At 47.6% G+C, this 23,830-nt stretch overlaps 1 protein-coding gene across 2 annotated transcripts; it reads left to right on the top strand.

Annotated features, from left to right (window-relative positions):
- Positions 1–5,661: 5,661 nt before the first annotated feature.
- Positions 5,662–23,672, top strand: LOC122376122 (zinc finger protein Gfi-1b-like). Of its 2 annotated transcripts, none has more exons than XM_043355817.1 (9): positions 5,662–5,895; positions 8,126–8,226; positions 11,111–11,330; positions 11,701–11,957; positions 12,565–12,675; positions 13,616–13,664; positions 14,590–14,792; positions 15,332–15,629; positions 20,091–23,672. In XM_043355817.1, exons 2-9 carry the CDS (start codon positions 8,152–8,154, stop codon positions 20,183–20,185), a joined length of 1,308 nt encoding a protein of 435 aa, XP_043211752.1. In that variant the 5' UTR covers positions 5,662–5,895; positions 8,126–8,151; the 3' UTR covers positions 20,186–23,672. The 2 variants fall into 2 exon arrangements, with proteins under 2 accessions (XP_043211752.1, XP_043211753.1); XM_043355818.1 differs by lacking the exon at positions 5,662–5,895 and adding an exon at positions 6,012–6,061.
- Positions 23,673–23,830: the final 158 nt, after the last annotated feature.

Here is a 23,830-nt window from a genome sequence, read left to right as displayed (position 1 = left end):
GCGCACGTGCAGGGGTCGTTTCCAGATCTCGAGAACGGCTCGACCGATTGCGCTCAAATTTGGTACACAGTTAGGGACCGGTTAGTAGGGTGCCGTGCACAAGTCAGTTGGGACCCATTTTGCACGTGCGCACGTGCAGGGTGCCGCTTCCAGATCTCGAGAACGGCTGGGCCGATTGTGCCCAAATTTGGCACATCGCTAGAGACCGGTTAGTAGGGTGCCGTGCACAAGTCAGTTGGAGGTACCCCCTCGCAATTTCGCACGTGCAAGGCCCACCCTCTCGCTCGCTCCGTTAGTCGCCCCAAAAGGCGTTATACTGGTTTAATATCCTAGTCTTGTAGCACTGAAGTATGATTTCAAATTAAACGCCATGAGAGGGATCCTAGGCACATACTTTGCACATCATCTTCCCAACTGCGCGTCTAAGTCGTAAGTTTTGTATGTATGTATGTATGTATTTACGATCATGGGCGATCCACACATGGCGTGGCGATTACTGCCCAGAGTCTGTGTCGGGTATACCTATGCATGCAGGAACAAAGACCAGTCAAACAACAACACACACACACACGCACACACAGGAAGACTATATGCACGATTTCTAACATACCGTGTACTTATATACAAGACGAGTGCCTAATTCAGGTCATCACGATGGTCTATCGTTTTTCCACAGAGACTTGACAGCGCGTGCGAATTAAGAGGGTGGCAGCTGTGAAAGTTCGGGAGGTAGGTCGTTTAGGAGCGCGGCGGCACGGTAACTGAAACGCCGCTTACCGCTTACCGCAATTTTGCACGCAATTAAAATCAGCTCAAGGCTCCATCACGTTGCTTACTTTCGCAACCACTGTCAGGCGCGACTCAAATCCGACGCACCGCCATATTGACTCTGGCTTGGGGCGCCGAGCGGTTTCGCAATTTTCAGCGAAGTGGCGCCTCTCCCCGCCCGCTTGGCCCGCGGCTGGTTCATGAGAAAGGAACCCGACTCTGAGGAGGCATGATGTGCCATAAAAGCGCCCATGGGCGGCGATACATGAGGAAAGGAGGTCTTTTAGGTTTTGTTGCTGCTAAAAGATGTAGCGACAAAGTTTGTTTCAGGAATGTTAAGAAAGACGTTTTTGCTTCTTGTGATATTCCCGCTTAAGTGGTAACACATTGCATCGTAACCGTCAAATTTTCTACCACTCTTAATGAAACTTTATATCACATACCTGTAACTGTCAAGTTTTCCTTAACCCCCCCCCAAAAAAAAATTAGTTCTTCCCCAATTGTTCTCAGCTGTGTGTGTGTGTGTGTGTGTGTGTGTGTGTGTGTGTGTGTGTGTGTGTGTGTGTGTGTGTGTGTGTGGGTGTGTGTGTGTGTGTGTTTTCTTTGTCAAAGGATTCAACTATAAACGGTGAACCTGCCAGAAAGCATAGCGTTGGCAGATTTAAGGGATGGGGGCATTTTAGGTCTTGTCCTCTCCCGCCGCTCGCGAAATTGACAAAAATCCGTCATTTTTCGCATCGAAATACGCAAAAAAAAATGTAGAGTCTCAAGTCATTTTTTTAAATTCAGTACCTAACCTAGCATGCTAAGCATATTTTTAAAATATTGCAATCAGTGACCTTGACTATCTGAGGCCTCTTGCACCAAACTACCTACCTAGGTAATTTCAGCTTTTACCTAGATTCTCTTGCACCAAACTACCTACCAAAAAACGCTACTGTGAAAATTTATCTAGAAATTCTACCGAGTGGCAAATAACTTACCAATTGTTAAAGTCCGACCGGCTGTTTTCCTCTTGCACCGAAAGCCGGAAAGAAGTACTCGCGGAGGAATTTTTGACGATTTGACGGTAGACGCGGGCTTCCAAAATAACTAGCAAAACCTTAGGTAAAATGATTCAATTAGTAACAATAGGCACAATACATATTAATCCACGGGTACTTTTATGTAAATTAGGCATTACAAAATGTTTAGACAATGATAAATCAATGTTTTTTATAAGTGAATAATAATATAATTGACTAAATGCTCCATGGGTTCACAGAGATGCTTCTCCGTACCAAGGCGATAAACCTCCGTAGCAGAACAGCCAGGTTGAAGACTCACTCGTTGCCATGGAAACGAAGCTTATCTGTTCAAGTAATTTAATATCAAAATAACTTCTATCGGTATTTACGTAAATAAAAAATGATTTAATAATACCAAAATGTATACTAATAAAAACAATATCCATTTAATTGTTTTCTTAAGTTACTATTTGTTTGCGCCCACAAATAATTCGTCGCCAAACAGCCAATCAAAACAAATCCTAAAAACGCGAGCTGTCAAATTTAGCTAGGTAGGTAGGTAGGATGGTGCAAGAGAAGCTACCGCCGTAGGTAGTTTTACTAGGTAGGTATTTTGCCGATTCTACCTAGCTAGGTATTTTGGTGCAAGAGGCCTCTGCAGCCATACATCGGAACGCGGCGGGCAGTGGCACCTCGCCTCGAGGTGGCAGCGGTCACTGCCCCGGGCAGGGTGTGATTTTTGGCACCGTGCTAGGCCCCATGGCTGCCGTTTGGGGGGGGGGAGGGGCAGCCAGCCTGCAGCGCATCCCAGACAGGCCAGTGCGTGCTGAAAATAATGCACTGTAGTCGGGCGGATGCCGGCGCAGGGTACTGGGCTGCTGAGAAAATCATTGCAGCGCTTTATGCGAGCTAGGTCTGGAGACCTGTGTTCATGCGCCATATTAAAAAGAGGTAATTAATTGTTTGGATTAGTTATGCATCTTAAGAGTGTAACACAGAGACCCTTCATTGGTTTCAACTTAAATTAATTAATTAGCGAACGTCATTAGTAAGCTCGGACATAAAAAATGGCAAGGTGCATTTGTCCGGTCATTTGTGAACGGACCGCCGTGATTTAAGATTAGGAGGTTCGACTCAATAAACGCACACCCTTATGCAAACAGCTCTGTCACAGGCAGTTACACACCAAATAAGTCCCACAGTGAAATTATTTAGCACTACGAAATCGTTTCCCCTCCCCTCGGGTGGTGGAAGTCCCGCATCCGTGTTATTTGTATCGTTGTAAGGAATACAAATTACGCAATTGAAACAGTGATCTTAATTTTTGGTAAATATCAGCTTCATTTCAGGGCATATAGGCATCAAAGCTCCATTCTGGTGGTCAAATCAGGGCCTCGTTTCATAAAGCGAGTCCGTAACTTACGCCGGTTTTCGGGCTTGTATTGCAAGCGCATGTGAAGCGATAAATTTATTTCCCCTTCCCCTTCTGTTCTTGCTTGCAAGATAAATAAATTCATCGATTCAAACTATCGACATCGCTTCATATGCGCTTGCAATACGAGACCAAAAACCTGCGTAAGTTACGGACTCGCTTTATGAAACGAGGCCCAGATTTCGTGTCTAGTTGCCGTATTGCCTCATAATCCTGCCAGACCTCACATCTCGCGTTTTAGACATGATCACCATTTTCCACCCAACTAGGTCTCCATGCAGGTTTTGCGCGTCACCACACCGGACCGCCAAACCACGCGACCATTCTAGAGCCGCCGCCCACAGACCCGCCCCGTGGCGACTGTTCCCGACCCGTCTGTATGTCTGTCTGTCTGTCTCTGTGTGTGTGTGTCTGTCTGCCTGAGGGACTGAGGGACCCGCACCGCCGCATTGCTGCAGGATGCGCGTCTGTCCGCTGCGTTGGACCGCGGGGCTATTTTTGACCCCGGGGTGGGACCTCCAGAGAGGTGTCAGACGCTGTGAGATGGAGAGGTCTGCAGAATCGCACATGCTTCTGCGTCGCTAGGGGTTTTTCGGTTGCGTAAAACGTGATCGATAATGCATATTTACCGACTTAGTTTTGCATTCGGAACGCGCTTTATTTTTATTTTAGAGTGCATCTCAAGCAAGGACCTCTCAGTCTCATCAAACGATACCTGCTGAATTAATTTCTGCGTCCGTTCTCCCAATCGAAAGAGAATGATATTATGTCGCGGATGGCGTAGCGGAATTCGCACTTACGAATGAGCTTAATGTTCACAAGTTTTTGTTATTTTGCATGGCTCGTTTGCCTTCGAAGCTCGGTTCATGTCTAATTTAATTACCATAGCCATGATTTATTTAGGGTCAATGCAATTGGTATGTTTACCTGAGCCTCGAATTCTTGGCACACAATAATTTTGCGTCAACCATACGATGGATCAATTGCACGAGAAAAGGCCGTTTTTAACACGCAGTATATACCTATAGTTCGTTTATACGCAGCCGGTTTCCCATAGCGCCCTGCAATTCACACATATCATTCGCTTCCCATGTTGACTCATAATGTCAAGATCCTCTTTTGGTTAGAGACTTGCATGCCGCATGCCTAATGCTGGAACGGAGCGTCGGAAGCTGGACTGGATTCACCCATGATCATGGTTGATGGTTGTCGTTTAGTGTGTTTAGTGTTTAGTGTGCTTCGTAGTTCGTAGGACCCCACTCCCAGCGGCCAGCCCTGCCCCTACCAAAAAAATCGGAATTTCATCATGAGTCCTTCGACGCTGCATGGTAAGAATGTCTTTTGTGTCCAAATTGACCACAAGAGCCTCGTACCAATAAATTTCGGAAAGTGATCCCAGTTCCTACGGCTCTGCCGTCCGTTGCCGGGTCCGCTCAGCGACGCGCCTGACCTCTGTCTCGGGTCTTCGGCGACACGCCTGCCATCTGCTCCCGACCTCGCGGCTCGAGCCTGAGCTGGTCTAGGGCGCTTACTGAAATGGTAGGCACAATATTATTTGATTTTGCACTTGTTTGGTGATTGGTCCACGTAACCAAAAACAATTAAGCAAGAACAATTGATTTTGTCATACATATTAGGTACTACGATTTAATTAAAGTTCATGTGCATTGTGCAATGACCGTGAAGTTTAGGTACCTACCCTAGGTATACAGCTGGGTACAGCTCTCGCTCGCGAGGCTCTGAGCAATGAGCATCTGTGTATAACACGCATGCACATATTTGCGTTTGTTGTTATTACAGCGGTGCTAAATTATGATAAAAATGATTATAATGATACGCATAAATATCGCTATGCTTTACATATTCACAATAGTATATGAAAACATTTGACATTAGAGTAGTTTGAAAAACCAATAGGAGCCGTGGCTACCTTAGTTGCATATTTTTTTTTTATAAATTTAGTCCGAACCTTTTGATGGGAAGGATTCACAAGGACAGACCCACCGCTAAGCAAAGCTTGTTGCGATGACCCTGCCCTCTACCCTCCGATCGCGCAATTCCGATTCTATGGCAGAATTTAGAGTCCAAAGTCGTGCGCACAAAGCCGCGCACGGCCGGTCCCCTCGCTGACTTCGCCTGGCTACGGCCTGCCACCAACCGCAACCATACCTGTCAGGAGGCCCATAAATGTCGAGCGCCCGTCGCGCTTCGAACCCGGACTGTCATAACCGGGAACGCGTGCTCTCACCACGCGGAGTCCAACGCTCTAACCAACTGAGCTACGGGACCGGCTATTTATTTTCATGATAAATCAAAATGAAAAGCCTTCATCTTGACCGAAATTGACCAAAATTGCTCAATTGTTTTAGCATAATGAAAAACAAGTACAATTTAGTGTGTGCTTCTCACACTCGACCTTGAACAGCAAAAACAAACATTGCCTGGTAGGAAGAAAATAATTACTTGTCGTGTTTTTAAAACAAAATTATCATGAAGTTTATAGATTTGATGTTTACCATTTCAAATTTATTTTTAATGCCTTTTTCATTCAACAAAATGATAAAAATTGAAAAAAATCAGCAATTTTCGTGTAAGGTTCTCATTCCCGTGGGGTCAGCAACCGCAAAACTCGGAGGGCTCCTCTGGGGCTGGTTGCTAGGTGCAAAAACAAATAAGGGAAAAATTAAGGTAAGACGTTACTTCACCATTATTTCATGCTCTATCTGATGGTATGCATCAATGTGATCATTTTGCTGATATTTTAGGTACCTGACTCGGTCGTGAATAGCCATTTTCAGCGGCTTTGAAAGGGGGCCCCTAGGGGAACACGCCCCTTTGGCTACGCGACGGCGTGGTTAGGTTTTTCATTTGTTCATCTGTAAACCCATTTATCCCCCTAAGATACATCGAGGGTGTTTTATAGGTTTTCTGAAAGTCAATTGTTTGTTTTGGGGAATGTTTGCCTAGGGGAAGCTTATTTATTATGCCGTGATACAAATCTGGCGCGGTTTTCTGACGCACCTGTTGATTCTACATCTCTTCTTGTTGTATTTTATTGATGCCACTTGTGATATTTGCGATGCTGCCAATTTTTCTATGACAAAAGAACTAAGCAATGATGTCTGGTGTTCTGCCATGGCTGGCATAAACAAAAATTGGAAACGTGTATTCGGTAGGTGACTAGGAACTCTGATATCATTGCATAGTATACTACTAGGTAATATTGAAGCTGTCAAAGCTTGATATTATATAAGATACTGTGCTGTGTTAAATTAGAATATTGCTTATCATTATGGTATATTGTAAATTGAAACTGCTAATGGCATGGCTCATTTCACCGACTGAATGATGGTTTCATTCATCTAGCAAAAAAAAATCTGCTGAGCCGTGTCAGCTGCGATATATCTGTATTATTATTTATTATCACTTGTCATGGCTTCCAGATGGTGTTAAATAACACTCAAGAAAAAAACATAGGTAGGTATTGTAGTTATTTGGTTTTGGTAGCTGGTGCAAAAACTATGGCACTTTGCCAAGTGGCTCACAAAAAAGTGAAGGTGGCAAGTTTAAGACTCGTTGTTAATAGCTGAAAGTGTAAGGCAAACAAGCAAGCTTCTGTTTTCCTCTTGTTGCTTCCAACAGCTTTCTTGACATCTACAGTCTTAGGACAGTAGTTCGAAGACACAACATTAATTAAGTCCATTGACCTGAATCAGAGCCTGAATAACCTCCAATCCAGAGCAGAAGGTTGTTGGTTTTCACAACTATATGATTCTGAATGGAGCTCCTGAATTCCTAATTCAGACTGTAGGTAGAGCAATATACTAGATGCCGGCAGCGCTCTTGCGTTGCCTTGGGCCAGAATTGGAGGTACGGTACTGAAGGCACACACCGGGCCAAACTACCGAAACCCAGACTGAGCTTGGACTGAACCTGAAACCAACCGAAACATCCAAAAAATGCTTGGAAGCATGTGAAATTGGTGTGGATATCTACCTGCAGTAAGATATGCACGTGCATAGTTCATGTCCCAGGCACCCCAGTGCAGTCATTTTCATAGCATCCTGTAGCATGTGTCATTGTGTCTAGTTCTATCAGTGTACCGACTTTTGTGTCGCTATCTCGACGTTTCCCGTGATCAGAGGATCCATCGTCAAAACCGTTAACCGCCCCCCGCACGCGCAGCTTGCACCCCTTGGATATTATCTCGCCGAAATGTCAAGATTCAATGCATTTTTTCTTATGACCTGCAAGTTTTGAACCAGTTAGAGCCGCCGTTTACCCTGCAGGCGTGGCAACGTACGAAGGGGTGCAATCGGCTTGCACGTGCATAGCTCATGCACCACAGAGTTTAGCTCAACCAAATGTGCACTATTTTGGAGGCCTTGCCTGGGACTACAATTGAACCGATTTTGAAGTTGATAGCTCAAAATTTCTTTGAGCCAGAGGACCTCACGTCAAAACGGCTTTCCGCCACCAGCACGTGCAGCCTGCACCCCTCGCAGACGGTGACCCCCCTGGAAACTGGTTCAAGGTGTTACCGATGTGTCCCGCCAGTGTGGCTTTGTCCGTGACCTCGGGTTGACCTGTAGCCTTGACAAAAAATTTCGTGTCACCGAAACTTTGAAGTGGAATAGCATGTGCCACGAAGCACTGAGCGAACCGAGGCCAGCACCAAAAGTTTACCTCGCCGGTGACGAGTCGAACGGTACCACGTTGGTCCCGATCGGTCCACACATTTTGACTCCAGGTCCAAAAAAGCTTGGACAAACTCACATACATACTGACAAACAGGCTCAGCCGAACTTTTTTTCAGCGACCCACCAATGGGAATTTCCGGATGCAAAAGCATGCTATCGCATGCTTTTGATCCTCCAATTCTGGATAAATCTTCTGACAGACATGTTTTCTTTATCAGGCCTAGCAGCCAGCCCAGCTGTGGCTATGGACCAGTTCCTACTGAAATGGAACAACCACCAGTCCAACTTTGTTGACGTCTTCGGCCAACTGCTGGATCAGGTAGGTGCTGTTTGTATGTATGTATGTATGTATGTATTGACATTACAAGCCTTGCACATACAGAATGACAATTACAGCTTGTTTGTTGGCTGGTTGGTGGGTTGGCTGGTTTGTTGGTTCGTTTGTTTGTTTGTTTGTTCCAAACACCAAAACTTACACTAGCATGTCATCACTAAAATGTGGCGTCTTACCAAGCAGAGCTGAGGTGAAGCAGCCTTGTGTCTCTCCATGGAAAGGTATATTGTCTGCTTAACCATTGATGATGGGAGTTGGTCGCAGCCTGCATTTTGTATTTTGTAGGCTATTTACAAAACACTGAAGCATTTTCATCATCTTCCAGTACCCCCCCCCCCCCTTCCATCTCACATAAGTGCGAGTGTTTTGCCATTAGGGTTGTGTTGACACTTCACAACATGATCCATGGAAAATAATCCACTCTTCTCAACATTGCGCTGCTAGATAGGTGTCGAAAATGCACGCTAGCATTGCATGTTATGACTTATGATGCCGTGTAATCGGCAACGTGCGCTTACGATATTATTAGTCATTTTGTGCGTTTGTAACCTTTGTTTCATTCCTGCTATTTTTGGCCAAAGATGAGTGCTATTCGTGGTGCTGAAATGGTTGACATGGGAATGAGTTTATGACTTCTACGTTAATGCGCTCCTTCGACGGTTTTCGGCTATCGCAGTCGTACATTTGTTGATCCATTCATATGACGCTGCTCCCATGTTCCGCGACGCGCTCATTCGTAGATAATTAATAATGGTATTATTTCGCTGTCTCAAGGTTATGCGGGACGATGCGGTGCTCGTTCTGTCGCCGGGGATATTGGGGCGGACGGTAGTGGGAACCTTGAGACGGGTCGGAAATTGGATATCTCCGCAGGCCCAGGGGAATAGTGATGGAAAGGTGTGGCCTTGGGTCGGGGAATTGCGACATTCGGCTTCTGTTGGATGGTTAGATATTGGGTGTTTATTTGGCAGACATTAGCTCGTCGTTGAATAGTTCAGTGACCTCTGTAATCGGCTGATGCGTATTTGGTTTGATCACATGACATTGTTCACGCAACGTAACACTAATCAGACGCTCCGAACATCGTTGGAAAGCTCAACGAGCCATCAACGTTACAAGACATCTGAATAGCTCATATAACTTCATTTTCGCAGCACCGTCAACCTGAATTCATCCTCGCACTATCATCGTAAGAATCAACTCTCACTACATTCATCTATGCTCTTTCAACTAAAGTGCTTGCATTCCCAAAACCGTGTTCTGAGGTGACACGCCTAAGGCATATTTCGCCAGACTGTTTCGCCACTCGCCAGGCTGTTCGGTCAGGCCGTTTGGCCAGTATGTGGACCCCAGTTCATCGGGTTCGGTGGAACACTGGGTCTGTGCGCTCTGTGGGGCGTAAACAAATACCGTATCCGGCTCGGCTCCGTGGGGCTGCGGACCTCCGCGGTCGGGGTAGAGTATCGCGGGAGTGGTCTAGTGGAGAGCTGGGGGGGGGGCTCCGTAGATTGGGTAGAGTGGGTTCAGGACAGGGGAGTGACCGAGCAGAGTCGAGGGACTACGGGGTATCTTGTTTGCTTCGGGATTCGTGGACTGTGGGCTGAGCCTTGAGGAGGGGGAAGGGGGCGGCGGAGCGGAGGGGAAGGGGGTGGTACGGCGTGACGCACGGTCGTCCAGTATTGAAAAGAAAGGTGGGGAACAGGAGAAGCGTTGTGCTGCATTAGAGAGGGAAGGGGCGACAGTGGAAAGGATTGAGCCCAATCAGTGGCATTTATGTGTTTTGTGTCAATCGACTTGTGTTTCGTGATGGGGTTTATCAGTAAAATGCAAAAAAAAAAAATGTTCGGGCTCGTTAACCTTGTAGTATGTTGTAATTTTACGTTAATGACCGCTAAACAATTTTACATGGGACAAAGTACGTAGCGCCGTTCGTGGGGGGCCCATCTCTCAAACATGCTTCGCAACGCTCGCAAGGTCAGGTACGAGTATTTACTACGGCGGTGCCAAATATTCCATGGCACCCCACGGGCCTCCGACCACAGCCGTACCTCCCGGCCGGAAACTCCCAGTACAATAGTCCCTGATGGTGGCATTTCGCACGCACCGCTGGACACTTTAATTGGTTTTCAGCCGCCCCGCTACGTGGCCGAACCGATGGGAATACAGGATGAGGGGCCATTGAAATATCCATTGCCAAGCCCCCTGCATACTCATCAGGATAGTTCTGTTTGGTGTGCCATGACATATGCATCTTTTTGTATGCATTCTGTTGCCGAGGACCTGTTGATGAATACGAGGTGGCTGTGAATAAGCTTGGGTTTGAAGTATGTGTCCTTGGAAACAGGTTGGGGTTCAAACGCCGGGGTAGGACAAGTGACGAGGGGCTGTGTGTGGAGATGTTTCGGTTAGATGTTGGACCCGGCCGTTCCTGTGGAATTTCAACGGTCATTGTTTGAACAGACTCTGGACTATTGGAATGTTACAGGTGGTTGTGTGCGGAGAACAGAACGCATCGTGTCTGCTGTCTAGCTCAGCAGAAATGAAGCTATCGCCCAATGGTCAATTAAGCATACAAAGTCAAAGAGTTTCGCGCTTGAATTTAACTTGAATCTTACATTAGTTTTGAACACATCATTACAGGGAAAGGGATGGGAATCTAACCCGTCTTCAAAAAGCGGCGATCAATTAAATATCACAAGATCATTCCGAAACATTTCCAAGTTTAAGAGAAGTCCCCAGTTTCACCTATGTTCTCACAGAGCCTTCACCTTCACAAAACCTTCCGATGTTACCCATTGATATGTCTTTCCTCGTGATGGGAAGCCCTCGCTGATGCAACCCTCTCACTCCCCTTCTCTCTCCCCGACAGGAGGCCTTCACGGATGTAACTCTCGCGGCCGAGGGGCGCACCTTCCTCGCCCACAAGCTGGTGCTCTCGGCGTGTTCGCCCTACCTGCGCGATATCCTCGAGCGGAACCCCTGTAAGCACCCGGTGGTTTTCCTGCGGGGAGTGTCGGCGGCAGAACTGCACCTGCTGCTGCAGTATATCTACAGAGGAGAGGCACATGTGCGACAGGATCAGCTGCCCGGTAAGAGAGAGGGAGGAGAGAGAGAGAGAGAGAGAGAGAGAGAGAGAGAGAGAGAGAGAGAGGGAGGGAGCAGGGGGAGAGGGAGGGATGGTGGGAGATAAGCTGGAAAAGAAATAAGCTGGAAAGAAAAAGACATGTGGATGAGAGAGGGTAAAACTGATCAAGCTAAAAACTGTTACTGTGTGAAATTGTGCCGGAATAAATAAATGAATAGAAAGAAGCAGAGGCAACTAGTACCCATGAACGAGAAAAGATAGAAGATGATGAATGGTAAGTGATCGTCTGTTACGCCAATATTCATGTCTTCATGTTGACATGATGACACGTTGCCCTTTTCTCTTTGGCTCACTAACGCCCCCTCTCCTTACAGACCTGCTCCGCACGGCCACTGACCTCCAGATCAAAGGTCTGGCCAGTGTAGGCGGCGGCAGCGAGCCGCGGCCCGGCGCCGACCCCGACCTCCACCCGTACCCCTCTCCGCCTCTGAGTACACCCAGCAAGGGCCCGCCGGCGGCGCTGCTGACCGATGGCGGCGCGCGGCCGCTGGCGCTGAGCACTGCGCTAAGTATGGGGGTCCCACCGCCGCCGGCAGTACTGGATACACTGAGACTGCCGCTGCTCAATAAGGTACGGGTCGAGGGAGATGTTTGGAAAGGAAGTACTAGAGGAGGACGAGCGAGCAATGTGTTTTGTATAGAGGAATAATGAAGGAGGGGATAAATATGGAGATAGGTGCAAAGAAAACAAGACAGGCAGCAAGGATCATGGAGCTAGGCTAGGTGGAGGTGTTGCAAGAAGTGCAGGGAGGCAGATGAAATTCGGTGCATTGAACGCAACCCTCGGTTTGTGTTGATAATACGTCGAAAAATGTTACATATTTTCTGTTTTGGAGTCATTGCTTCTTTCTTGTTGTCTTTCTTTCATGTATCACCCCTGTCTTTAGTTGCGTCAGTCGACTTTCATATCCTCGCTGTCTTTTGCACCCTATCTTAAGCTCTTCCTTCTCTTCCCTCCTCTCCTCTCCTCTCCTCTCCTCTCCTCTCCTCTCCTCTCCTCTCCTCTCCTCTCCTCTCCTCTCCTCTCCTCTCCTCTCCTCTCCTCTCCTCTCCTCTTCTCTCTCTCTCTCTCTCTCTCTCTCTCTCTCTCTCTCTCTCTCTCTCTCTCTCTCTCTCTCTCTCTCTCTCTCTCTCTCACCCTCCTCACTAACCCGCTCTCTTCCCCGCCTCTCTCACAGCTGGGAGCGACCACCTCGGAACGTGAGTCGGCGCCCCAGGACTCGCCTCGCACCACGCCCGAGGAGGAAGATGATACGTCCGAGGATGGAGCCATGCCGCTCATCACATCGGTATGAATGGGAGAGATACGGACAGTGACATGGGCTTCTGACACAATGAATGAACTGACACTAACACACAGTGACACTGATTTGGCAATCTGATTACATGGGTGTGAGAGAGATACTGATGCTGTACATCGGTACCTATGGGAGAGATACTGATGCTGATATACTGGCACACCGATACTGATGCACTATAATTGCTGCTGATGCGTCGACACTCTTGACACCTTGATACTGACAGACTGACACCTCGATACTGAGACTGACGTGCTGGCATTAGCATACTGACACGCTAACAATGGCATACTGCATTTGTATGGTAAAGTTAACGAAATTGCGAACAAAGTGATGTATGCTTTCTTCCAGGGATGCGGAGCCGGAGCCGGAGCCGGCATATTTTGCCCGGAGCCGGAGCCGGAGCCGTGAAACAATATAGCCCGGAGCCGGAGCCGTCAAAAAAGGGGCGACTCCGGCTCCTTTTCTTAAGAGGAAACAATTATTTACCTAGTTCGGTTTGACAGTACAAGGCGTAAAACAATGTGGTATTCAAAATAGCATTGTTATGCAAATACAGAAGCAACGAATACCAATCCCATCGCCTTTTTTCTTCCACCCGTATTTAATTGATCGCATGGGGGATGTACTGAGTAGAAGCCGGAGCCGGAGCCGCCGGAGCCGGATCATTTTACTCGGAGCCGGAGCCGGAGCCGCCAATACATTTCACCCGGAGCCGGAGCCGGAGCCGATTTTTTTCTCCGGAGCCGGAGCCGGAGCCGGAGCCGTCTGAAATTTCCACGGCTCCGCATCCCTGCAGTTTCTTCTGCATTTTTTCTCTGCGGCCGCCGATGTTTTCCCGTTGGTAGAATTGGCTGCGTAATTCTGTGTGTCTTTCTGGCAGTTAATGTGCTGTATTTTCAGTAGCATCATGTTTGATTTGTGTTTTCAGATTAAGACGGAGGAAGACGAGGTACAAGGAGAAACGTCCATGGCTACCGGTAGGTCGCAATGGTCAAACCGCGTGTTTAAATGGGCTGTTTTAGCCACCTTTGGCTGGTTTTGTTTGTTTGAGAAATAGAGCAATCAGTAATCACTGAGTGCCGAATGGTATTCATTCGTTTCATTTGGCGTCATGTGTACGAAAATTTTCTTTCCGTGTGTCTTCTTTGGCGAATCCTGGTCCCACAATAAGCAATGCGCATTGCATAATGTGTTGTTAGTGGCGTATTTTCCTGGAATGTTGTGCATTACCTGATAGTTGATTATGTTGTTTTTGCTCACTGGGGTGAATGATTGTATCGCGTGCTCATCTTGGACTTGGCCTTGACAGTTGTTGTTTTTCCCTGCTGAATTATCTGTTTAAATCCCATTAAATCAACAACCATGTAATTTCCAGTAAGATGTAGGTAGATGGGTTTTCTCAAAATTTGCCTGTGTCGTGGGTGACATTCAGACTTGTTAGCTGGTGGAAATTCTGACCGCGGTTATGCCTTGTTTTTACGTAACTTTGACTCGAATCATCTTACCGGGAGTTTCCTAAAACTTAGAACTACCCACCCAGAAAAAAAGTTATTTTCTAGTTGAGTACTGAACGTTTGTGTTTAAGTTATCTAACCCACACTCCTTCAAAAAGTATGCAGCAACGAGATTGGACAAGTTTTTGACCATGCCTCATCTTAATGTATCCAGTCTTGGAATTCAGTTCACCAAGGTCAAAATACTCATGCTCTGTACTTACAGCACTACCTGACATACAGCAAGCTGCTTCACTGCTCCAACAAACCGCTTTGCCATCCCAGCAAACCGCTTTACCGCCCCAGCAAACCACTTTACCGCCTTAGGAAATCGCTTTACTACCTCAGCAAACTTCTTTACTGCCGCAGCTCTAAACCATCTCGCCCCTGCCCTTCCCCTTTATTCCAGACTCGTGTCCGGACTCTGGTGACAGCAGCTCGGCAAGCGGCGGCGCCCAGGCGCCCAGTCCGGCGCCCCCGGCGCCCCTGACCACGGGCGCCCGTCTGCTCGGAGGGGCGCCGATGGATTCCGGTGGCATGGATAACGCTCACATACAGAGTCTGATCGCGCAGCTGGCATCGCCCCGGGCGGGCACCGGCGGAGCCAAAAAGGTACGGGGGAGGGGGGTGGAGTTTAAGGAAGGTGGAGCGAAAGGGAGAATGGGGATTATCGGTGGAACTTTGTGCCGAGCTGTGGGTGCTCGAGCTCAGTCCCAATTCCACGCCGGCTTGGCTTTGGAGCCGCACCAGACTGTGGAGGTCAAGGTCACCGCTAGGGCGGCGGCGGATTTGCTGCGCCCGAGCACCGGCCACAGTTCGGCGCAATGTTCCACCTATGGGAGGGAGCCAGAAGGGTACGGGAAGTGGGAGGCGGGAGGAAGGAAGTTAACTCCGACTGGACCTGATTGGCCGAGTTCCCTGTATTCAGTGTGCATTTCAAAGACTGTCATGCGAATCAGATTGCATGCATGCTATTTGTGAGAGATATGTCACTTGAAGACGTGCTGCACGTCTCGACATTAAATGTGGACCTTGTTAAAGTCATTTTCAAAATTGAAGTGTATGCACCCTGAACGAAATACGAACTTGACTTTCGGAACATCTTTGCTAAAACCAGCCCGTCCAGTTTCTGACGCTCTCCCAACCAACAGGGTCCCTACACGTGCCGCTACTGCGGCGAGACCTTCAAAGCCAAGGAGCACCTGAACCGTCACGAGCGTATCCACACGGGCGAGCGTCCGTTCCCCTGCGTTCTCTGCGGCAAACGGTTCAGTCGGAAGGACCACCTCAAGATCCACGTGCTGATCCATACCGGCGAGAAGCCGTACAGCTGCACCATGTGTAACAAGCGCTTCACCCAGAAGCAGACGCTGATTGAGCACGAGAACGTGCATCTGGGGAGGAAGCCGTTCAGATGCGATCTCTGTGACGCTTCGTTCCCTGCCAGAGGTGGGTACTGTGGATAGGGGAATGGGGAGGGAGGAGGGGTGGGAGAGAGGGATGAAGGGAAGGATTGATCATAACTCTGCCGTCCAAAGCCAAAACACCGCATCCCAGGTTTTTCAAATTTTACAGGAGAACGATTTTAAGCTTTCTTACTTTGAGGTGTGATTTCTATGTGAAGGAATCAACATTCCGTGATAGGAAAAAGACCATTAGAATTGTCTGATCTTGCAGAATTGATACATTTATTCAAATTTCATAGTAATCATTATCATTTTACTTAGCATTCGATATGGTGTTTTGGCTTGGTTTGTATTTTAATTTCGTGCCTTTTCGCGAAGCAAAAACACCGTATCGCGTTTTATGCCCCAATACGGTGTTTTGGCTTGGATGACCTCCAAGTTACGGTAAAGTTGAAGCATACAGTTTACATGATGGAATTATCCATCGACAATTGCCAGCATTCGGAATCATCGATGCTGCATCATGTGTAGGAAATAGGCGGGTCTATATGGAGTTGGCGACAAAATTCACGAATAATTAGGGGAATGTTCTAGGGTCAAAGGCATTTCAGCAATACTTGTCAGACTATCACGTGGGCAAAGTAAATAAGATCGAAGCTACTTTGAATGCAGCAAACAGGCGGCCCACCTCACTTTAGCCTTTAGGCAAGGAAGCCAGTGGCGAATATCGAAGAGAGGCCGATCGTGATTGGGCTGACGACGGGGTGACGGTGACGGTGTCAGTATGATGAAAGAGGTGATGATACATACGATTAGGTCTGGCCATGCTCCTTCGTCCCTGGCTTACGTGTCTTCAACTGAACAGCGTGGCAATGCCCGAGAACACCCGCACCGTCAGAAAGGACTGTTATCATGTGGTGTCCGTTTGCATCGTCTGGGAGGTGTAGCCGGACGTTGAACTGGTGGAGATATCTGGACGTGGCTGCATCACTTTTTTGCTTGAAACTTGGGACTTTCACCCAGTCTACAAAGGGGAGAGCGGAATGTGTTTGATGACGGAGAGTCGGAGACTGAAGACAAGCCGAGGGGGCGAACGTTTGATGCGTACATCGGGATTTTCTACAAATTGGCTACATTAAGAAGAACGTGCTAAAAATAGTTAAATGAAGCAACGGAAGTTTTGCCATCTTCTAGTTATAGGAAAGTCTGAGTTCCACGCATATTCAAGCGTTCACTGGCCGCTTTCATAGGTACCGAAACCAACTGATTTCTGATTCGGGGGCATTCCACGTCAAATCGAACAAAAATCGGCTGTTTTGCACCTTACCATCAGCGATTTCATTATAAATTTGTGAGCGAGTTCCTGTGTCGCCCCGAATATTACATTGATGTTTTTTGCACATTCTGACCACAGGTCTTCTAAATATAGGGCATCGAATTTTTACAAAATGTTGCATCTTTATATTTTTGAACGACCATAACTTTGGTTGTACTTGTTTGATTTGAATGAAATAAACCTTACTGTTTAGGTAATTTCTTAAGCATTCGTTTAGAATTGCACCTACTTAAATATGTGACCTTGAAATTTGCTTAACTCTGTTCTTAAGCACAAAAATTGAAATAGCAAAAAACACGTCACCTTCGATTTGGCTAATTTTCATATATTTTATTGCCTACCATATTCTTAACAACCTTTGAAAAAATTAGAGTGGGCCATTCATAAGTTTTGAAGAAAATGGCACATATGCAAACGTATGTTAGCACGCGCAGTGGAGGGGAAAGAGTGAATTTCGCCCCACCCCTCCTGTTTTTCGCCAATATCTCATAGTATTAATGCGAAATTAGTTATAGCTACCTGTCCAAAATTGAATTGCACATCTCATCGTGCAAGCAAGAAGAAAATCGGTTCACAACTGGTCTAGTAATAGCGGTGTAAAGTGAACATCCTGTCGCCGCGGCGACGCGGCGACTCGGCAGCCGGCGCCGACCGCTAGCCGCCGCCTGAATTGTAGACTGTGCCGGGACGGAATGGAACGGTTCCGTCTTTACATCGCGCTCCTTACCGCTGATTACGTTCGATTCGCGTCAAATTTTGTGAGAAGACTAAGAAATGTACAGGCAATCTTATGGTGTAAGAATTTTGAAAATCGGCTGGTAAACAATTGAAATATGAACGTGTAAACACAAAATTGTGATTGCTGCGTTTCCCGCGTCTGCCGATCCCGCCTCAGCCGGCGACATGTTACTCTTAGCAGGTCTTTAACTGCCATATTTATTATTGGATTAACTAGAAATTCCCCATAAATACTCAAAAATGTATATTCTTTCGTATAGTGAAGATAAAAAGACGTGAAGATATCGTTGCGTGATAATGTTTTCGTTGAATTTTTGGCTTCATGATGCATTTCCACACGGCTCAAAATTCACCGCAAAATACCGTTTGCCTGAGACACTTTTACTATGGAACTTGAATGCTTGACTACGATGACTATGTATTTCCATTCTCGCAGAGTTTGGGATATCACTAATTAGCAATAATTCATTTCAGAAAGTGTACACAAGCAAGCATGTCTTGACTCTGTCTTTCAAGGTCACGCGCGGTTGCGTGATGTTGATGCATGAAAACGGCGTTTGCCGCGAGAGTTATGAATGGCCCACTCCAATTTTTTCACATATGGTTAGGAACATTGTGACGGACATAATATGTAAAAATTACCCGAATCGAAGGTGACGTGTTTTTTGCTATTGAAATTTTTCTGTTTTAATTCAAGGTCAAATGCATTTCAAGGTCACTTCAATTTAATTTTATAATTAAAAATCAAAGCCTTATCAATTGCCTACAAGACCCTGTTAATATCATTTTGATACCAGAAAAGGAACCAGAGTTATAGACATTTAAAAAATTGATGTGTGGCATTTTTGGCTATATTCGATGACCTATATCTCAGCGATACTTTATCAAATTTCGAAAATATTATACGTAACTCAGTTTTGAACCATGCCCAGTCTGCCTACAAATTTTCAGAAAAATCGAAGGGGATGACGGATTTCGGTGTTTGATTTGACGTGGAATGCCCCTTCGGTTTTGGGTTAACTTACCTGGCACGGCTACGACATCGGCATTCATGCCGGTGTTTTCAGGTTAGATCGACTTTAGCGTCAGTCTGGATTGTGAGGTGGTTCGATTGCACACTGAACACTGAACAGCATCCATCAGCGTCCACTTTTGGACTGTGTGAAAGACCCAAGTTGCAAGCAAAAAGTAAATACCAGATATCTCCACCAGTTCAACGTCCGGCTACACCTTCCAGACGATGCAAACGGACACCACATGATAACAGTCCTTTCTGACGCTGCGGGTGTTCTCGGGCATTGCCACGCTGTTCAGTTGAAGACACGTAAGCCAGGGACGAAGGAGCATGGCCAGACCTAATCGTATGTATCATCACCTCTTTCATCATACTGACACCGTCACCGTCACCCCGTCGTCAGCCCAATCACGATCGGCCTCTCTTCGATATTCGCCACTGGCATCCTTGCCTGAAGTGAGGTGAACCGCCTGTTTGCTGCATTCAGAGCAGCCTCGATCTGAGCCACTTCGCCCACGTGATAGTGTGGCAGGTTAATTGCTCTAACGGCTTACATCTTTAAATATTATTCCTCTAAAAATTGTGTCGTTATTATTCTCGCCGTCAATTTTGTCATGAATTTCATATTGGGTAGCTTATATCCGAAACACGTTGAATCATTCGTGCCAAAAGAGTGTAACTCAAGGTGATGGGGATTTACCGACACCAACCTATGCCAAAATACCGCATATCAGTCAATACGGTGTTTTTGTCACTGGTTTTGTCGGAAATCTCGTTCGAAATCAAAGCCAGAAGACCGCATCGCACGTGAAACGGTGGCATGAAGTGGATAGGTTCAGCGTCCGCCAAGGCCAAAAGACCACATTGCTGTGATACGGTGTTTTGGCATGAGTTGACGACTTGAAACAACTGATGAATTTCACAATCACACTCCATACGGCATTTTGGTGGCACCAAGTAGCTTAATCATGGTTTATCCACAAAAGCCATAATACCTTATCGAATATAATAAAAAATATATTTTTGATACAAAACTATAAATGGTACAGCTAAACGCAGCGTCAAAAATGGATTGTCCTGGTATCAAAAACCTTATTTCGGAAAAAATGGCCCATACGGTGTTTTGGCTTTGGACGGCAGAACTAGGGACACCCGGGGGAAGGTGAACATAAAGAGAATTTGAAAAGGTCAAATATTTTTTTTTTACATTGCGAAACATGCCATTAGAAACCATTCTTTGTGGAGTGAAGCCGATCAATATTATCTACCCAATAATTCTAAAAGAAAATTTGTCCTTTCCCTTGTTGCATGCAGCGCATGTTTTGGACTAAATTTATCAAAGCCTTTTCAGTTAGGGTTGCACTTTTCCCGTCTTCTCCGGACTATTTTGACACCTGCCGTTCTCCTCCCCTCAGGTAACCTCAAGTACCACAAGCGGAGTGTGCACGGGTGCGCGCTGAACACCCCGGCTTCCCGGAGCACCCCGGCTATCGAGACGGCGTCCGAATAGCGCCCCGGAGAACCCACCGGGTTTTCCGAACCGCCCGGAGATACACGGACTCCGGGAGGACCGCAGGAGACCGGTGGGACGCTCCGGGGCCGCGGAGACGCCCGAGAATCCTGGTCAGAGATGGTTCTCAGATGAGATCCTACTGGGTTCTTAGATGAGACTGTAGAGGGTTCTCAGATGAGACTCGTCAGGGTTTTCAGAAGAGCTGGCTGAGATCTCTCAGATGAAATCTCACTGGGTTCTCAAATGAGACTCTACAGGGTTCTCGGGTATGTCTCAGCCTCTGGTTGACGTCGGGAGTTTGATCCGTGTCAGGTTTGATGGTACCTGGGCATGCCTGGATGTGCCGGGATGCATTGACTTTACTGGATCCCTGTGGGGTCGCGGTGGATCCGCCTCTGGATCCGGTATCGGGATCCAGCAGCTGCCGACTGGGACACTGCTGGCGGTGCGTTTCCAAGTCGAGCGCTGTGACTTCAAACGCAAACTCGCGTACACCCCTACAAACACACATACAAACAGAGACAAACTGGCGGAATTGGAGCGACCCCGCTGAGCGGCGGCTCGCAGGTCCACCGGCCCACGCTGCGCCGTAGATTCGGCCACGTAGCTGAGCGTAGAAATCACCCCGTCGTGATTGCTATGATACAGACCCACGGTTATTTCAAGGGCAGGACAGCAGGCATTATATACTGAGGTACAACATTTTAAGGAGGCTTTTCGTTAGCCTCGTTCGCGGCGAGCGAACACGTCCAGTCGGCTGGCTCCGGCCGGGACGCGATTCGGTAGAGGTAGTTGTAGTATTTGTATCTTTTGCGGGGACGTAGTACAATGTCGCGGAGGTTCGCGCGCCGCGTGAGACGCGAGCTGCGCGCTCTCCTCGCATCCGGCGTAGATCTGGGCGAGATCGGCACAGCATTGGCGATTGGAGCCCTCGCGCGCGTGAATAAGCGCTTCCATACTTAGGTAGAGTTTATGCTTGAGTGGGTAGGACAGGCACAGTTATGTTTAAGATGTTTAAGAGCAGTTAATGTGTGGATGTGGTGGGGGATTTTTGAGAGAGGTGGGGAGGTGGATTGAGAGCATGAAAGTATGTTGGATTGTGGTTATGTTTAAGGTCAAGCTAGCTAGGTTTTATTGAAATGCTTTTGTGGCGTTTCAGTTAGAATGCCTCGTGTCACGCGTTGTGTTAAGCGTGAGACCTGGCAGGGCACAGATTGCGTTTAGGAAGATCCGGGCAGGTTAACGCACGTGAGAACGTTTATCGCGAGAGTTTGAGTCATTGCTTCCACGCGCGGTTTCGTTTTATGACCCTTCGCGTCGATGGATTCCCGCGGGCATACGATTATTGTAGTCGCTAGGCATTGGGCGGAGGCTGGTACACGTTCCGGCTCACCCCGCGCTCCCCGAAGGTGCTCGATCGAACAGTGCGTGCGCGCGCGCTGCTCTGCAATTTCGTAAAGCTTTATTCCGGTCGGTTTGCGTGTGTGCAATGAGAGAGTGGGTAGACATTCCACAGTTTGTTTGGCTGCGATGGTGACGGCCAAACGTGAAGCCTTCCTTCTTGTTCGCGTGGTATTCTGGTTATCTGCAAATTGTTGTCGGCTCGCGGACTTCTGGTGGCGCTCTTTTCTCTATTTACCTCCCCGGTGGCTGAATGCGTATCCCAGCAACCATACACATTTCCTTTGAAGAACGAATGTACAATTGCCACCAACAAATCGACAACATTACCGCTACGCTTCGTGAAATTCCCCTCCATATCAGTCGCATTTTCTTACTGTCGGTTCTTGCGTGTTTTTTTTTTCACCTCACGGAGGGTCCCGAAAACTGGTCTATTGACAGCCACTGTTCACGTTTACACTAAGCGTGCCTTGTCGCTGTGTGCTTGTTTGTCTGCCGTTTCCTGCTCGTCCGCCGTTCCCAGCTCGCTGCGCCGTTTTCTGGTTTTTCGTTTCCAGCTCGCTCGCCCGTTTTTTCGTTGCTCGTTTCCTGCTTGATCGACGAAGTGCCGTGCTTTGTCCAAGTGCCTTGCGTATGATGTTCTCGCAACGTATACTGCTAAGGTCGCCGATGTATGGGCAAGTTGAAATGATTGTGAAGAGTGATGTACATCTTCCGTGGACAAGATGTGTGTTGATCCCTTTCTTGTGTGTAGTTGCTTGTGTTTGCTATGGGGTGTCTGATGTGATGTTGCGATGTCTGCAGATTTTGTGGATGTCTGGATGTCTCATGCAGACATATCAGTATGTCTGATGTTTGCCTGGAACTGTGGTTCAGACATGTGTGTATGATGGTTGTCTAGAAGTCTGGTTCAGACATGTTTGTCGGTTTTGAGTGTAACTGGTGGTACCTACCTTCGGTCGTCTTCTGCCGGATATCGGAAACCGAGGGCGTGTCTGCTCTCCTTGTCCCGTTACCTCACTCGCCACCGTTGCCCCATACCGCTCAATGAGACCTCTCCTTGCGCCGGCCCAGGTCACACTTCACCTCACGACTGCGTGCGGTGTGTGGTGGCAGGTCGGGTGTTCCGAGTTTTATCCCTCAGTCGTCAGACCACCACACGTCGGTTTTGGCGGCGTTCGAGTGCCTTACCATGTCTTCCCGGGACCTATTCCCCTGTTCATGGGTGACCTCAAGTCTTTTTTGTCCGTGTGTCGAGTGTTGATTGTTGAGCGAGTTTGTTGTAATTTTGTCCGACCCAAAAGGATTCGCTGTGCGTTCCTTCAACCCCAGAGTCAATCATTTTTACCGAAACCTTTACGACGTTGAGTGACTGTGTGATGACGGAGTGATGTTGGATCTTCGTTTTCGAAGCGGGGTGTGAATGTTTGCTTTGCGTGGAAGTCTGATTGGAGACCATATGTATAAGTATAATTTACTTTGATATCCATCGTGCGAGTTAGGGGACGGGCATCCCAGTCTGATTTTTATGCGTGTTTGTAATGAGTGTGATGCTTTGACGCGCCTCCGATGTGCCTCTGGGGTCAACTTGACCCTGCGAGGTCAACCGGGACTTCGAGGGGTCATCGGCGATGCCTCCGAGCGTCGGTAGTTGTATTTTTACGTTAGTCACGTGCTGAGTTGAACCGCGGACCTCTTTTCAAAGATACACACATCGCCAGTGTGAGAAACCAATCTTGCCTGCTCAACGGACGAGCGCAGGTCGCTCGACCGCTCCGGTACTCATCAGCGTCCCCTGTGTCGGCCAATTCACCCCTCCACCCCACCCCACCCTCACAATCTGGTGCCTGGCGCACGAGCTCACACAAACACACACCGGTGCCGGCGCTGCGCGCGGGCGCCCCCGGCGATGCAACAGTCTGAACACCGCTGATGTTTTACGGATGACTTGTTATCTGTCTGAGGTGATTTGCACGATTTGTGTATCATTGATTCGGCGAGTGTGTATCTTGACGAGCATATATCACGGTAATGACTGTACGAAACTATGGTAGTCAATATACCTACATGCATATATTACTCAGATTGGAGTTTGAAAGGCCAGCGGCCAACGGTGGGGTATGTTCGATTTGACGATGCGACTAGCCATCTTCTTCTCCAAGACTTGGCTCATCCTTCAGTCGGATTGGTGTGTCTTTGGCTGGGAATTCAGCATATTCAAACACGCAGCTTCTTTGGGTG

The sequence above is a fragment of the Amphibalanus amphitrite genome, unplaced genomic scaffold (genome assembly GCF_019059575.1).
Source record: "Amphibalanus amphitrite isolate SeventyFive unplaced genomic scaffold, NRLGWU_Aamphi_draft 002025F_arrow, whole genome shotgun sequence".
In the NCBI taxonomy this organism is placed as follows: domain Eukaryota; kingdom Metazoa; phylum Arthropoda; class Thecostraca; order Balanomorpha; family Balanidae; genus Amphibalanus; species Amphibalanus amphitrite.
Note: the sequence above shows the minus strand (reverse complement) of the source record. Positions and strands in the feature narration are given on the sequence as shown.

Bases quoted from the DNA above. Each gene is read 5' to 3' on its own strand.
- LOC122376122 (XM_043355817.1), top strand. From the start codon at position 8,152: ATGGACCAGTTCCTACTGAAATGGAACAACCACCAGTCCAACTTTGTT. The intron at 8,227-11,110 runs GTAGGTGCTGTT...TCTCCCCGACAG, and splicing joins TCGGCCAACTGCTGGATCAG to GAGGCCTTCACGGATGTAAC. The intron at 11,331-11,700 runs GTAAGAGAGAGG...CTCTCCTTACAG, and splicing joins GCGACAGGATCAGCTGCCCG to ACCTGCTCCGCACGGCCACT.